The 17,294-nt window shown below is 46.1% G+C and overlaps 1 protein-coding gene across 2 annotated transcripts in view; it reads right to left on the minus strand.

Moving 5' to 3' along the window:
• LOC119389035 (monocarboxylate transporter 9) overlaps nucleotides 1-17,294 on the minus strand; it is an 82,136-nt gene that overhangs the window by 18,412 nt on the left and 46,430 nt on the right. Inside the window, exons 1-2 of one of the 2 annotated variants that reach the window (XM_037656325.2) lie at nucleotides 7,384-7,644; nucleotides 132-275 (exon numbers count right to left, since the gene is read on the minus strand). In XM_037656325.2, the coding sequence (XP_037512253.2) occupies nucleotides 132-275; nucleotides 7,384-7,555 (316 nt within the window). In that variant the 5' untranslated portion in view covers nucleotides 7,556-7,644. Of the gene's footprint in view, nucleotides 1-131; nucleotides 276-7,383; nucleotides 7,645-17,294 lie in introns of those variants that run through there. The other variant, XM_049414921.1, reaches the window with a different exon arrangement.

The raw sequence follows: 17,294 nt of genomic DNA on the forward strand, positions 1-17,294 counted from the left end.
TCTTGTTTAAAGAGCATTAAAAGTACTGGCAGCGACAATAATACTTCCCTTGGGTGAAACAGTATACAATGTAATGTTGTGCATAGGCGTATGTAAGGTTTTCCCGACCAAAATGTTTTTGATGCCCTTACCATGAAGAGCACCGAGGGTAAGTGTCATCACTGCGATGTTGGGAGCAAACGCAGCCCCTATCAGCGGTATCCACAGCATCAAGCTCCCGAGCAGTGTGATCTGTGACACAGTGAAGTGCCGCTGAAGCACAACCACGATCAGGCCTGCACGAATGGAAAGTAACAGTATCACAATATTGTCACGCGGTCGTGACGTTGGCGAAGGAAGCAGTCGGCGTGTCCAAAATGAAACTCTTTATTTGACCGCACTTGTGGCCGGGAAACGGAAAGTCAAACTAGAAGCAATACACGCTATAGACTGATAGCGGCGAGCAGAGCGTCGACCGTCTATAATCTGAATCGCGGAAAGGCGCGTCGGCATTTACACATGAGGCATCGAACTTTCCAGCCTTATCGGTGGTGACCGCGTTAGTTCGAGAACAAACTCAGCTGTTTGTTCCTAAGCCTAACAGATAATCGTAAACTAATCTGGAACGTTCCTCGACATTCTCGCGCGGTTTGCGCAAGGCAGCAGCTACACGTGCAGTGGGCCGGTAACATAAAACACAAATGGGAAGGAGCCTGTGTGGCAGTATTGGAGTGTCCAGTCGTTGGGCAGTGCGAAAGTCCCAGCAGCACCCACAGATGACGATTCGAAGTCAAAGCTTAAGAACATGTGCTGGCTCGTCCACTGATAAATTGAACATAGCGCAGCCTGGGTGCGTATGGGCGCGTAAAGTCACTGGAACGGCAACAGTGACGTTATCGGCGCTCAGTTACAGTGATTTTATGGGTGCGCTCCTCGGAGCGCTAGTGTATCCGTCGCGGCGGCGCATATACACGAAGCAGCGCAGACGCACACGGACGTGCCGCTCTTGCTGTATGTCTCGGGAAAAAAACTGGCCGCGTATCTGCGTGCTTCGCTGCAAATGTCGTCGAAAGACAATAGAGGAGCGCTGCGTTAGATTTACTGTATATGCTACCTTTGGGTAGCAGAGTTGCCCATAGGTCTGGCTAGCAACCGTGGCTATGTCGCGAAGAGTCACTCCGTTTTTGCAGGCGACATGCCTACCGGGTCACCGGTCGACATGTTTGGTGTGTAGAAGACCGGTGATTTACTTTAATGTGAATGACTAGTGTCAATCCAGTTCGCTGCAGCGGCGCCATCGAGAAATATAAAACTTGGCCCCAGCGTCAGCTTGTCCGCAATGCATAGTTGCTAGCATCGTTTGGAAGACAGATACGCAACGCTGCTAGTTATGCAGTAACTCTACGCTGCGTTTACGCTGCGTGAGATATGGGCGCTATCTGGCATTACGTCGGGAAACGACCTTGTGCAGAGGGCACGGAGGAGGAAAGTCCTTTCCTTCCTCCGTGGCCGAGGGCTTTCGTCGGCGCGTCGCATTTTCAGCGCAGCCGCATTTTCAGCTCAGCTTAAGAAACTAGGGTTTTTAGGATTACGGATCTATGTATTTTCTATTAAAGAAACACACCACCTCATACTTACCTAGTGACGTTGCACCTCAGCTATACGTAATATTTACTTTTTGATCGACAACGTTCACAAATATGAACAGCCGTACCAGTTCAAGCTAGGTGGGCAGTAAACAAGTGGTTCAACTTTGGCCGGGTGGCTGAATCGGGTGACAGACAGACAAACAGAAGGGCAGACAGACAGACGGACAGACAGACAGACCAAAATTTCTGCGTTTAAAGGGACACTAAAGAGCAAAACTATTTTTCTCGCATTAGTAAAGTAGTCTTCCACGATACCAAAAACACTACGCTTGCTGCGAGAAGACGCCTAATAAACGAGAAAACGCGCAAAAATAAAATACAGGTGGCGACGTTACCGTTGAATTCCCGCACCATTTGCCGTGACGTCACATAATTTTGACGGCACCTGCTTGGGCTTACGTAGTTTCTAGTCGGTTAAATCGAAGTACATTGTCCTCTGAAGGGGCCAGAGACTTGTCATAACGAGTTTGTGGAAATTTCGTCGAGCCAGTGGCACCAAATACGTTAAATGCTCTTTGAAATGTACCAGCGCAGGCACATCTCTTTGCCTCATGTTACTGATCTCCTGATCCAATAATTGAACCTACTTCAAAATTTTTGCAGTTTAGGAGGAGTATTCCTGTATAGGCCGTAGCCGCCGCGAGGTATGGCATAAACTGGCCTTGGTTGAGTTTCATGATGCAGCAAGAACAGATGTTTCTTGCACGACACGTGCCATAGCAGCACACAATGCTATCAAGAGGTAAAAAAGAAGGAAGCGGGTGGAGAGGAAAAGTGAGCTAGTGGCGAAATGAAATCTGCGAAAAAAAAGCTGGTATCTGAGTATGGGATCGCGTCACTGCTTCGGGAACTCGCATGCGCGCAGGTGTTCAACACGATGCTCACCTCTCCGTGGAAGCATGTTCCTGACGGAAACGGGTGCAATATCGTTTTGTACCGCAGCGTCGGTGTTTAGTTTTCCTTTCTTCCTGTTTTTTTAGCTCGAGAGTTTGCACGCGAGCACGGCTGAGAGCACGCGTAAATGTATTGCGACACGGCGCGTTGCCGAAACACCAGGGAGCAGGTTTGGAAGCGTGACAAGGATGGCTCTGGCCCAAGTGCCACGTGACCGTAGAACAAAACGTTTCAGTATAGACTCAGTGTACGCAGAAGTTTCACTTGAGTGAGTGTCGGAGCGATTCCAACGTTTGAAGTGCCGTTCAAACTATGGTAGCTATTTGCAGTGGCATTGCGTGCATGTTTGACATGTTGATCCCATTTGGCGGCGTCCATTGCTCTATAATCGCAAGCGACCGCAGTAGCCGCATGACCGCAGGGACATCGACGACCGTTAGAGGTTTCAAGCAAGCTTGGATTACAATGCTAGACAATACACTGAGGTGTAGGCACTGTCGACATGGCTTGATAAATGAGCTTAAAGATTGGCGCTAGCCACAATGTCACAACGGCGGTTTTAATGGCAAGAACGTTTGAAAAACACGAGTCATGAGTTGCTCTGGCCACTGTCACTGTCTGCCTGGAAAAGTGGTTTTTTGAAGTGAGATTCTTCGGAGACATCGTTTGCTCCCACCTTCCTCTTTGACTAGAAATAATTTTCGCTCCATTGAACAGGAAGCATTCACGGGATGGCCAAAATACGAAAGTTTCATCCTCATCACTTTGCTTCGAATGAAAATTTTTAAATTATGTTCTTCTACAACTGCGGTATCGGTTCTTCTTGATATCCAGAGGATTCTCAACACTGTAAGCCAGCACCATCGATACAACAAAACGTAGTTTCTTTCAGATTTTGGCACGTTGTAGCTGTAGCTGTAGCATTTGTTGCGAAGGTGACCACGATATAGGCTAATACATTCTGCAGAATGTTTAACGAGGTCACATTCGCTATAAATCAAATTCATGCGGACATTATGTCATCGGTGTTGTTTGTTTGAAGCTTTCTCCTTGTTCTTTTTGTTGACGAGAACTATTAGAATAGATACAATACAGTTCTTTTTTTAATCTAAGACGAGCGGGTCGTTTTCCGAAAAAAGTGAAGTTCAAGAGGACAGACTGATGTGCTACTTGGTAGTAAAAAAATTGAAGGCTTAGAAACATCTGCTATGACTACGAACGCATTGGCTGGCTGTATTTCTCTCTCTCTCTCTCTGTCTTTCGAATGGGACATATGTCATAGACGTAAGTTATGCAGATTGCGTGCTAAAAGCGCTCCATATTTTTCCTTAATTTGAGGCAAGAAAATAAGAGGCTTTGATTTTCATTCATTCACTGTTACATGCCCTAGCTTTCACACGAAGTAAGGTAGAAAGATTCCTGCAGATCCCACGTTTTGTACGAGTCTAACTTATGCGAGTAGCCTAGTAGCTGCTTATGCCGCACTTGGGGACATATCTTCTACGTGGATCGGCGTCCTTGTGGGATATCGGTAGTTGTGTGCATATCAAGGAGTTCACCAGGCACGTTGACCACTCTGGCGTTGAATGTGCCGTTGGCGAAACTATTGAGCACCTTTTGTGTTACTGCCCGACAAACGCAAACGAGGGGCTTCACCTCCGCACTGCTCTAAATCAACTGGACGGAAACCACTGTCGAGAAGATATTGGGACCATGGGGCTGCCCATCACAGTTCGGAGAGGCAACAAAAGCGCTGTTGCGTTTTCTCAAGGATACCGGACTGATTCGCCGTTTGTGATGTCAAACGCGGAACTTTTACGTCGGCTGAAAGAGTGACTTTCCTCTCCTCCTCTATAACTTTCCTTCCCCCTCCTGCCTTCTCCAGTGCAGGGTTGCCAACCGGGCTCAGCCCTGGTTAACCTCCCTGTCTTCTATTATTCTCGCTCTCTGGCGTCTAAAGGGTAGCTCATTGTCTGATGTTACGGCGGCGCTCACGGCACAGCGCTTACGACATTTTTACAAAAACGAAGTGTAAGCAGCGTTCACGGTTCAACAGCGCAAAGGGACATGGACAAAAGAGGAGACGTTTATTGGCGTATGTCTACTGGGGCGAGCAACGTTAGACCATAGCTTGCTGAGTCATAGGTGTACATGCGTAATGTCTGTTACATTATTATAAAAGCAAAAAAATGTCACAGTTTCGCCGCAAGGGCGAAGCAATGAATGCGATAGCAAGAAATTAATGCTATATGAAGTGAGGCTCGCCAATGGTACTCTCAGTTTGAACAGCGCTCCTGTTGCAAAGGCGGCCGAAGCAGCGACGGAAACTAGCGTGCTTCAAGTGTCGAGCTGTGACACTTGATAGTTCGCGCTCATCCTCTGTTTGTTCGTTTAGCGGCGTCCCTTGAGCTCGAGTGATATTCGTACGCTCCGTAACATGAGTGCGGACATCACGGTGAAAGCTTGAAACATTACTCTTCCCCTCACCACGAGAAAACCGCGCGAGCAGACAGCGGAAGGGCGAGGTTCTCCGTGCGCAAATAGAAGCGAGCGAGCTCGCCGACAACTTTTAAGTGCGCCCGTCGCGCTGCTAGCGCCATCTCGCTGGTAATGAAGAAACGCTTATTATCGCCTGCCGTCTCTGAGTCCGTCCAGCGGTAAAGGGTGTGTATATAACGCTCGCCGTTAGCTACGTGGAGCATATGCGTTTCTTGGCGTAGTGGATAGAGCCACTCGCTGCGGAGAAAGAGGTCCCTGGTTCGATTCCGCGCTTCGGAAGCATTTTCCTGAATTATTTTTCTTTGGGGCTTTTATATATACATACATACTTATACATATACGGTGCATGACGGCGGCGACGGCGACGGCAAAATCCAGCCGAGACTGTCCATATAATTGCTATCGCAACAATAGCCAACAAAGCAGTCACAATTGGCTTTGGCCCGAAATGACGCCTGTACAAAATCTTCTTCAGGAAGTTTCAAGTGCTGGCGTGGGCCAGTGGTTGAGAATGCTTGAATGCCACGTAGAATGCCTGATTTCGATTGCGACTCGAACCGTGATTTTTGTTCTTTGCGCTCACCGGGACATTTTTGTTCACCGGCAACGGCACTCAGTCTAGGGTTACCAACCGTCCCGGATTTTGCGGGAATGTCCCGACATTACAGAGAGCGTCTCGAGTCCCAGTCCCGCGCCGTCTCTGTCGGGACAGCTATGTGTTGGATTTGTTCTGGATCGCCCAGTTCGAAATTTTTATGGGATCCAACGCACGCCCAGCAACGCGCTTCACGCTACCGAACGCAGAGTTCACACTAATTGCAGGCACGAAGCAATTTTGCGGTGGCAAGCGGTGGCCACGAGGGGCCTTAGCCACTTTACCTGAGCTTCCGCGTGAGGTACGACAACTTGTACGAGTACATTCACCGCCAAGAGGAAGTGCTGCGAGGAGCACGTAGTCAGCTCAAGTACCACTTCAGAAGGCCGCCACAACAAAGAGAAACAATGGATTTCTTTGGAAGATGCGGCAATGAAGAAAACCGATTTCGTGATTTCGCTGGCTCCCTATGTTAGCGTCGCTCTTGTCCTTTGTCTGCTTGTTAAATGTACTGCTTGTCGCTTTCTTTACACCTTACTAGAATTAACCAACTCGCCCGGAAACACATTCTGCTATGCGCCAAGTGAAACGTGAGTGTTTTCGACATGTAGTCCCACCTAAACTGGCTTGAATAAAGACAATCTTCGCCGCCAACGAGGCGATCTACGAAGCGCTGTGCAGCGCAAATATTAAATCAGGACGAACGCTGTGCTTAGCCACGCTGTGCTGCTGCAAAGCGCTAATCGCAGGAAAAAACTCACACGGAATGCTTTCGTAGACTTCATTGAGCTTGGACAAGCGTGTAGACTACGCTCCATGAGTCATATTGAACTGCATATCCAAAGGTCATTTCTACTGATTTCCAATTACTTCAACGATGACGTTAGCTATCTATGATCTTTCACACTTAAGTACAACTTTATGTAGACCTATCACTAATAAAATTGGAACTCAACGATTTGTCACGGGACGACTTGAAATTATTAATAGTCAGTGAACTATGGCAGTCCGTTATTTATTTACTTATTATTTATTTAGTACCCACAGTGCCCATACAGGCATTATTTGGGGGGAGGGGGTTGAAGAAAAAGAACAAACATGAAAATTGCAGCTTTACATAAATTTGTGCAAATGAAAAATCTAGATTACTGTACGCCGACATGAACATACACAGCTGCGTCGAACACAACTACGTCACAGATATCATATGCTTTGGCAAAACCATCTAAAAAAACAGAAAGCTCAATGATAATAGTTGATGACAATGCGAAGAATAATTACAACAAACCGCGGCAGTGGTAAATAGTACAGTACAATGAGCAAAGGGAGCACTACAGGAAAATAACATGATTTACAATTGGGATACAGTACAGATTATGGCGATTGCCAAGCGTATCCACAATTTTTTCAGGCTTACTGGTCAAAAGATTCAATACATTTTATCGCAGGAAGGACCGTATCAGTAGAAGAAATTCCTACAACTGTGGAAGGAAGTCGATTCCACTGAGTAACTGTTCTCGGAAAAAAAAAAGAGTTGCTGAAGCACGCTATGTCGGACCGCAATCCCAGAGCAAATGTGTACAAAGAAGCTAGCTTTCTTCAGGACTATTGTCTGAACCTTGTGTTATGATTCAATATTCTCCTACGGCTCTACTTTGGATACCGCTTAATAGGCATATAAATGAAATCAGTTCCCTGTCCCTACCTTTGTCCCGGTTTGCTGCTGTTTTCTGAGTTGCTTAGTTCATTTTAGCTATTTTTACTTACTGCCGGAGTACGTCATGATGGTGAAAACGCTCTGTGGCCACGAGGCGTTTGAGTGGTCCACGGAGAACGTGTCAATAATTGCGACGAAGAAGAAGCCAGAGTTTATCTGCGTCGCCAGGTTGAAGAAAGAAGCCACGGCCGCGGCCACGGCGATGCCCCAGTTTCGGTCCATGTTCTCTCGCCCTCCATACTCGGATCTGCGCCTGGCAGTTGCGGGCTTTCCCTCCGGGCTCGGGTACGACAGCGAGAACACTCTGAAAGACCGACTACAACAAAACATGAAGGACGACATGTTTTACATCCACCGCAAATGTTGCGGCGCGCCTGCCATTAGCAAGAGAACTGTATGTCTGCAAGCCAATCAACTTCATGAAGAAACGATGCGCGAAAAACACGAGGACCATAAGGAACACATACAACAGAGGAGCGTAAAGTGTGTTCCTTATTGTCCTCGTCTTTTTTTGCGCATCGTTTTTTCATTCAGTAATGCTACACCAACTCGCCCACATCAAGCTCCTTCTGCTTCAATATACTTCAATATGCGGATGTTCACACGCGTAACTCAGTAACAATGTAAAACGCTTGAGGAGACGAGGACAAAAGAGGAGAACACAACACGGGCGCTAGACGAGCGCCAACTTGGTTTAAGATGCAGAAATATAGGTCGTAGGCACGCGGAGGTGTAGCGTTGTCGATACCTGAGGCGGCGCTTTGACGCAGAACTTAAGACACGGTGGCTAAAGTTACTGTGCACGCATTTTGTCCACACCTCGCCCATGAATCTCTGACGAAACCTGCAATTATCTTACGAAAATTACTTACTACTTGTCTGGGTTGCAACTTGCAACAGGCTTTAAGTTAATATACGCTGGGCAGAAGCGCCCGGAACAACTAAATAAACGCTTGCTGCGCGTCAACGTTTCTGATTCTAAAAGATTCCTGTCGCTGTTAAGCGCTCCTGAACAAGCGCAGCTGAAGAATATTGGCGAAGTCGTAGTTAATGCAATAACTACCGCGTCGGCTTCCACCGTGTTGACGCGTACTTCCACGGAACGAAAAGTAAAAACGAACTTCATTTCATTTCTCTTGATGCAATACTATCCCAGACCGATCACGCGATATAGTACATTCAATACCGATCCTCTTGATGAATTGGTTGAAAGCTATAGATGTCGCTGTTGCAGCTGCTGTTCTTGTATTTAGCAGTAGGTGAAGTAGAGCGTACTAGAACGGGGGGGGGGGTGTTCTCGGAACAAGAAGTGAAGCCAAAAGAGGGTCAAGCCTCTTGTGGCGCTGCGATCAGTAGCCTGCAATGTGTCGTCATATAAGATTTATTTGCGCGCGGCTCCACCGAAATGGTTCAGAGCTAGAATGCCCGATTCCCACCTAAAAAACCAGGGTTCGAGTTGCAGCTGTAGGTGGTGTTACCTTTTTTCTTTAGGTAACTTGTTAGAGCTGTACAGGGCCTTTTTTGTTTCTTAAAACTAGTTTGAACTGCTACGCTTTGTGATAGAAGGTACCTCGAAATGTGAAGTAAAATAAAAGAAATTTGACAGTGAGCGTAAATATTGGCAGCGCCACCGCACCACATAATCCAAGCCTTCGCCGTTTCCCGCTGAGCGAATGTCGACTACGTTCAGTTTTTCTTTTTGTTAAATATTCTTTCGGAAGAGGAGCAAAGACGAAGAAGTGACAAGCGAGCGTGGTCCCGAGCGCATGCCCGCATTCTATTTTTTTAGTTTTTTACCCAGCGTCGAATAAACAAGACGTTCTATACTTCGGCTCCGCTTCCTGGTTTTCAACAGTATGGTGCCGTGACCAGGATAGAAGAACAGTTGAAGACCCCTGACGATGAAGCGAGCTGCCTGAAGAGGACGGCCGATCGACGCGATCAACGCGAAGACGCTGGGAGAGAAACCAAGAACGATCCACGTCATCACGAGCCTTCGATTCCCTACGTGACGACATGGAAAGGCTACGACGGAAACGTGCTACCGTTCGAGCTTCGGTCACCAGGATCATCAACGACATGACGCCTCTTATGCGGATGGAACCAACACCCAACTGGTGAGCTAACCGACCATCTTAACCTATTGAAGATAAAGGAAACGATGCTCACGGAACTTGACAACCAAATAGAAGAGCATGTCACTGACGATAACCTTGAGGATGAGATTAACAGCGTCGGGCAATATCAAGATTCTATCGTCCTCGCAAAGTCCCACGCTGAACGCATTCTATCCTCTCCTCAAGCTGTAGCTACACACGCATCTCACGATGATTTTCATCAAGCACGTGCGCAGATTAAGCTACCTAAGCTCGATCTACCGAAGTTTAATGGAGACCCAATTATATGGCCTGAGTTCTGGGATCAATTTGAGTCAACTATGGATCAGAACCGCCATCTCGCAGACGTGCAGACCGCTCGCAGACCGCTAAAGTTTGGGCTCAGGGCGCTGGAAGGAAACACCTCGTAAGAATGTTCATTGATGGGGGCAGTCAACGCAGCTTCATTGAAATACCTCCGGAGCTACCTGTCGGGTAAAGCGGAAGGTGTCATCAGCGGCCTGGCCACAACTAACGAAAGTTATAGCACAGCTATACATCTTCTCAAAGAAAGATTTGGCCATAAGTCGCTGATTGTTAACGACCACATGCGCCGCCTTCTAAACCTACGTAAAGTCCGCTCGTGTGAAGATTTAGAAGGGCTTCAAAGGTTGTATGAAGAGGTCCGAACCCGCATGAGATCCCTTCATAACCTTGGTGTCGAAGACAAAGAATATGGACTACTACTAAAGACGGTTGTAATACAGAAGCTTCCGCAAGAAATGGTGCTCCGTTATACACAGCGCACCTTGTCTTCGACAAACACAAGCGGTACTAGCGACCAAATAGATGAATTGTCTACACTTCTAGCCTTCTTAAGCCTTGAAGTAAGAAGCCGGGAACAGGCTTTACTGATGACTGTTGACCAAAGAGAACGAGTCCTAACCACAAAACGACAATCTACTAAACGTACACAAGGTTCTGCATCTATTTCAACAGTAAAACTAATTCCAGAGAGTTGCCTACTATGCGGCAACAAAGATCACTCGGTGGATGTCTGCCCAGCTGAACTCACCTTAGACGAGAAAAAGGAGAAACTGTGCAAGTTAGGGGGCTGCTTCCGATGCGCTAGACAATTTCACAGGGCGAAAGAATGCAGAAGCTGGAAGAGATTGAGCTGCGCGAAATGCAAGGGACGACACATCACAACGATGTGCGACCCAACATGGAAGCAGAAGAATACAGAAACGCAGACAACTGTTTACAGCTGGTCAACAGACTCGATAAAGAGCACCGTACTTCAACCGCTAAAGTTTGGGCTCAGGGCGCTGGAAGGAAACACCTCGTAAGAATGTTCATTGATGGGGGCAGTCAACGCAGCTTCATTACGCAAGACTTGTCCAGGAAGCTGAAAGCCACGGTGTTAGGCGAAGAGCAGCTCGCCATCTCGGGATTTGGAAACATTTCAGCACCTCGCAAATATTATCGAAAGGTACGAGTCACACTGCATAGTCAGTACGACTCAAACTCACTGGAAACTGAAGCTATTGAAGTTCCAGAAATATGCAACAATTTGTCAATATTGACCGATACAAATGTGCAACAAAAGGTGAAAGACAAAGACTTATGTTTGGCTGACGCCACTGTATTTCACGTCTCGCCTGAGCCTGGAATATGCGTGCTTATAGGAGCAGACTATTACTGGCACGTTGTCAGCGGAAATATTCTGCGACTAGACGACTCCTTGACCGCCATCGAGACAATCATGGGATGGACACTACATGGAGATACAAGGAGTTTGCCTACGTTCAACAAGCCAGAAACCGTAAGTACCTTCAACATCTGCCTAATGCAAGCCAGCGTTTCCCAGCAACTCAGGTCTTTCTGGGAAGTGGAGCATCTAAGACTGGCCAACGAAAACAGACTTTCGAAAGATGAAAAATACGTCGTCAAGAACTACGTTGAATCGCCTCTTAGAAACAGTGAACGCTGTCAAATTGAACTGCCTGGGTACAGCAACTGTTCCGAGATTAAAGACAACAGGGGTGCAGCTTTCAAGAGACTGGAGTCTATACGGAGAAGGCTACGCCGAGAACCAAAGTTTAAGAAGGAATACGCCACTGCGATGAGCAGCTACTACAGCAACGACATCGCTCAAAACGACACAGCGGACAGTACGAACGAACATATCACGTACAACGGGACAAACCAAGATGTACTGAGACGCCACGAAAATACGACGAAAGTTCCTGTGGTATCGACGCCTCTTCCCGAGCAAGGCATCCGAAGCAGCGAGCAAGCAAAGCAACGAGCGAAGCATCCGGAGAGACAGACTCGTCACGTGAAATACATCAGCGAAGATGGAAAGACAGTGAACGAGTACTAAGCGATCTCGGTAGCCGGTGGCGACGAGAGCACTTCCAAGAACTTCGCTCCATTCACGTCAACAAGAATAGAAGCGAAGAATCGACGAGGATTGGAGACATGAAAGTAAAGGACTCGACAAGACAACTGCGGGAGATGGAAGAGTCGCAGAGGCATTTACGGACAGCGACGGCAAAGTTCGTTGATACACCGTGCGCGCTACCGCGGGCACGGTGCGGAGACCGGTACAGATGTTGCACCGCCTGGAACGTGCCGGAAAAGCTTCGACATCTGGTAGACAATCGACTCGAAAGAAGCAAACCCGCGCGAATTCTTCGGCCGGGAGCTGTTAAATATTCTTTCGGAAGAGGAGCAAAGACGAAGAAGTGACAAGCGAGCGTGGTCCCAAGCGCACGCCCGCATTCTATTTTTTTAGTTTTTTACCCAGCGTCAAATAAACAAGACGTTCTCTACTTCGGCTCCGCTTCCTGATTTCAAACATTACTACCATGACGGTTACTAGTCCTTTACTACTTATTGGAAGGTAGTAAGCTAAGCTAGTAACATTACTACCATGACGGTTACTACTTAGTTACTGAATGCAGGAAAATAGTATTTGAAAGTTAGCAAGCTTCCACCGTGAATGTTAGCTATTTGCAGCAACTACTGATGAAAACTTGCTACACCATGGCAACGTCAGTCAACTTCATGAACTAGAAAAATGCATCTTACTTAATACAAAGAGCATGCATCAGCTAATCTCACAGAAGTATATCCCTTATAAAAATATTTAATGTATTTCAATAAAGAGACTAATGTTTTTAGACATCAGAATCATTAGACTGTCTTGTGCCAGTCTAATGCGCTTTCTAATCCACACCTAATGAGGGTCTACAAGAAATTGGCTGCTGTTAGTGTGTACAATTTTGATGCATGAGTTTCAGCGTATTGCAGCCTTATGCCTGCAACAGCATGTTTGCTGCACACAGTTAATAAATCTTTTGTGGTTAACAATACGAAAGTGTGTACGCTTTAGAGGTTCGTAACAAAAATATTAGCAGACCATTTCCAGCAATGACTATATCAACAGCGTTCTTTACATGTAAGAGTATTTTGAAGCCAATAAGCAATCTTGTAGGCCTATGATGCAGGCATTTGGAAACAAGCTCATTGTACATTGTTCAATTTATCAGTTTTAATGGGACATAAATGGGGCTAGTTCATTCAATTCCCATGAAAGTGCAGTTTTATAATCACAAACAAACAAATATGACGATACGAGAAGTTTCCAGGAGTAACCGCTTTTTATTTAATTTCTCGACGCGGCACTGACGATAGGATCTCCTGTGCTGCACTGTTGTGGTGGTACAGTTGCTGTATTTGAAACCTGCAAGAGAGAATGTGAAAATGTAGTTTGGCACTGAGCGAACAGCTTAGACAACACATCAACAGATGCTGCAATTTATGACTGATGACTTTTGTTTCGAAATAGTGATATCATTTTTACCATTTTATTTGAATAATCCATGTGTATTCAATGTCCATCCCCATAGCCTTGGCTTCATGCTGCTTTGATCAAAAACATCGAAAACAAACCGCTATACAGCACTTCTGCAGGCTGTGGTGTCATAGATAGGCCAGCTATCATATACAGACCGATTAGCTCGGTCAGCTTCTTTGATGTAGCTTTGCATAATAGCGTCCTTTCGCTACTCAAATGGTACTCCATGCATGACTCCTGGGTGCATCAGTAGGCCTATTCCACTCGATTGTTTAAAGAAAACTATCACAGAGCAATTTGTAGCTCATGCTCAGCTTGTGCAAGGTGCAGTTGAGCAATAGGCACGTGGAATGTGGAGCTGCATCTTGGTGATACAGCAACACAAATACTAAATTCTAGTCAGAAGAATGATAAAATGGTGGTTTCTGTAACAACCCACAATACATTTTATCAATATGCATGTTGCAACAGGTTACGAATCATTCTACAAAAATTTAGAAACGGAGCATTAGAGGAAGCAAGCCAAAGGTATATTCACCAGGTACCTTGAACAGGTCACAAAAGTTTTATGAAAATGGAAATACTTGTTCGTGGTTCCATGCTTAAGAGTACGCACTTACAATATCAGCTAGCAAATATTGTATAGTCATGAAACTGATCACCTATCTTTTACAAACAACAGAAGAATCTACAAGAGGATATAGGTGGGCTAGTCGGTCATGAACATTGTGGCAAAGCAGCGCAGACAACAGGACAAAGAACATATAGGACACAGCGCTAACTATCAACTGATTTCTTTATTGGAAAGGCAGGGAATATATAGGCCGGCAAACAAAAATCGAAAAATGGCACAAACGCTATCGAGTGATTCAGCCGGCTGGCATTACTATCAATTTCATAAGGGTTTACAAGGTGTGACAAAAGCAGATTTCATTAAAACGTAAACACGAGCAAGAAATGGCAAAAAAGAACGATGACATGGCGGTCGTACGAAACTGATTAAAACCGCTAAAATCGGACATCCATAAATCAACAAAAACATGAACTGGGGACTAACAAAGAAAGGTTTGCAAGCAAGTGACAGCAAGGCTAGAAAACTGCAACCATGAACAATAAACAGAAAACAAAACAAGAAAACAAAAGCATTGACAATAAGCTTAGTGATCACAATTGAGGCTCATGGCAGCTAATTTCTTCGTCAAAGAGTGCTAGTGATGGCGCACTAATGCAAGCTGCTCCCCTTTTGTGAATTATGTGCGCCTCACAAATTTCGTGTGCTCATTGATCCTGATACTTCAGAACTTGCACATTGTCAAGCAAAGGGGAGCAGCCACATGAATACAATGCCAGGTTACTGCCTGTTGCTGCTTTTAAAGAATTGGCATGTTCACGCATTCTGTCATTCATGCACCGTCCGATTTGTCCTACATATGATTTCCGCATGATAATGGAATGTCATAAACGACGTTCTTCACGCATTCAATGAAACGATTTCTGTGCTTCTTGTCACAGCAAGAGGAGATTGTTTCATCCCCAACACGCCTGCATAAGGAGGCCAGATGGTTTGGGGCGGAAAACAAAACTCGTACGCCTACTCTGCCTGCAGCCTTATTCAACCTATGAGAGAAACCGTGAATGTAGGGAATGACAGCCAAGCGAGACGAGTGTGCTCATTTGGCGTATTATTCTCGTCGTTCTAAGAGTGACCAGCAGCTTTTCAGCTAGGGAGCTCAAAAGAGTGCTGGGGAACCCTGCGCTCCTCAAGCGTTTCACCTGAATCATAAAACTTGTTTCTGTTCGATGAGGGCATGATTAGACGAGGGCGCTTCTCATGGCGGAATAAGCTATTTCTCTTAGCTAGCTTAAAGTCCGCGAAAGAATACGGAAGCAAGTTCTTCTGAGACTGCGGAAAATAACTCCAGCAGATGTGGTCTTCATGGACTACGAGCAGCAAAACCAAGAACCTTAGCTCACTTTGTACCGATACTTCTTTAGTAGTTGGCAAATCTTGGAGGTTCTCGTCAAATGCGCAATGAATAACGTCAATGGTGGTGAATATTGAAGGAAACTTCTTCGTCCAGAAAAAGGCTGTGTGTACACGGTCATGCGTCGCGCCTGCGCTGAGTGATCTCTTGGTGACGCGGTACGATAGAGACCTTGAGGCAGTCTTCGAATGTATCAAATGTATTCAGGTACGTCGACGATTACCTTGTGATCCTGCGATCCTCAACAGTGGTACCAACCGAGGCCGTTGACGTTATTCACCGCGCATCTGACGAGAACCTCCAAGATTTGCAAACCACTAAAGAAGTACCCGTACAAGGTGAGCTGAGGTTCTTGGATTTGCTGCTCGTAGCCCATGAAGACCACAGCTGCTGGAGATATTTTCCTTGGTCTCAGAAGAATTCGCTTCCGTATCCTTCTGCGTACTCTAAGCTAGTTAAAAAAGGAATAGGCTATTCCACCATCAGAAACGCCCTCGTCCGATCATGCCCTCAGTGGACGGAAACAAGTTTTATGATTCAGGTGGAACGCTCGAGCAGCGCAGGGTTCCCTAGTGCTCTTTTGAGCTCCCCAGCTGAAAAGCTGCTGGTCACTCTTAGAACGACAAGAAATAACAGGCCAAACGAGCACACTCGCTCTCGCTTGGCTGTCGTTCCCTACATTCACAGTTTCTCTCATAGGTTGAAGAAGACTGCCGGCAGAGTAGGCGTAAGAGTTTTGTTCTCTGCCCCAAACCGTCTGGCCTCCCTATGCAGGGCAGTGAACAGGGATGAAACAATCTCCTCTTGCTGTGACAAGAAGCACCAGAAATCGTTTCATTGAATGTGTGAAAAATGTCGTTTATGACATTCCATTATCATGCGGAAATCACATGTAGGACATACTGGACGGTGCATAAATGACAGAATGCGTGAGCATGAGAATTCTTTAAAGGACAAAACAGGCAGGTAACCTGGCATTGTACATCATGCGGCTGCTCCCTTTGCTTGACAATGTGCAACTTCTCACGAAATATTGAGATCAATGTGCACACAAAATTTGAGGCGCACATAATACACAAAGGGGAGCAGCTTGCTTTAGCGCGCCATCACTAGCACTTTTGACAAAGAAATTAGCTACCTTGAGCCTCAATTGTGATCACTACGCTTGTTGCAGGCCCGTAGCCAGGAATTTTTCGGAGGGGGGCCCACTTGTTGAAAGCCTTGACTATTTGAGAAAAACGCCTATTTTCATGATTTATTTTCGATAAAACACCATGTGTCCTCAAAATTTAGGAGGGGGGGAGGGCGAGCCCCCCCCCCCCCTTCCCGCATGGCTACGGGCCTGGCTTGTTGTCACATGTTTTTGTTTTCTGTTTGATTGTTTGTAGCTGCAGTTTTCAAGCCTTGCTGTCACTTGCTTACAAACCTTTTTTTAGACCCTGGTTCTTTGTTTTTGTTGATTTATGAGTCAGGTTTTAGCGGTTTTAATTGGTTTGGTACTGACCACATGTCATTGTTATTTTTTGCCATTTTTTTGCTTGTCTTTAAGTTTAATGAAATCTGCTTTTGCCGCCTTGTAAACCCTATCCGAATTGATAGTAATGCCGGGCGGCCGAGTCACTTGATAGCGTATGTGCCATTTTTCGATTTTTGCTCGCCTGCCTACAGATTCTCTGTCTTCCCAATAAAGAAATCAGTTGATTGCCAGCGTTGTGCCCTGTATGTTCTTCGTCCCGTTGTCTGCGCTGTTTTGCCACAAAGAAGAATCCACATTCGAGTGTGTTGTTGACGGCCAGATTCATGGTAACCTTTATAGATGTGGTGGGATCATTGTTCCAAACAATGTGGATGAAACATACGGGCAATGCCCTGCCTTCTAATGAAGGCTCTCTCTACGATGTACAGATTATCACCCTCAGGCTTATCGATTATGGACACAAGGCTTTGTTACAAGGGAATAAGTGCTTAAAGCTAGGTGCGCCACCACCTATAAAAATACCATAATCTGTCATACA

This window comes from Rhipicephalus sanguineus, chromosome 4, assembly GCF_013339695.2.
Source record: "Rhipicephalus sanguineus isolate Rsan-2018 chromosome 4, BIME_Rsan_1.4, whole genome shotgun sequence".
In the NCBI taxonomy this organism is placed as follows: domain Eukaryota; kingdom Metazoa; phylum Arthropoda; class Arachnida; order Ixodida; family Ixodidae; genus Rhipicephalus; species Rhipicephalus sanguineus.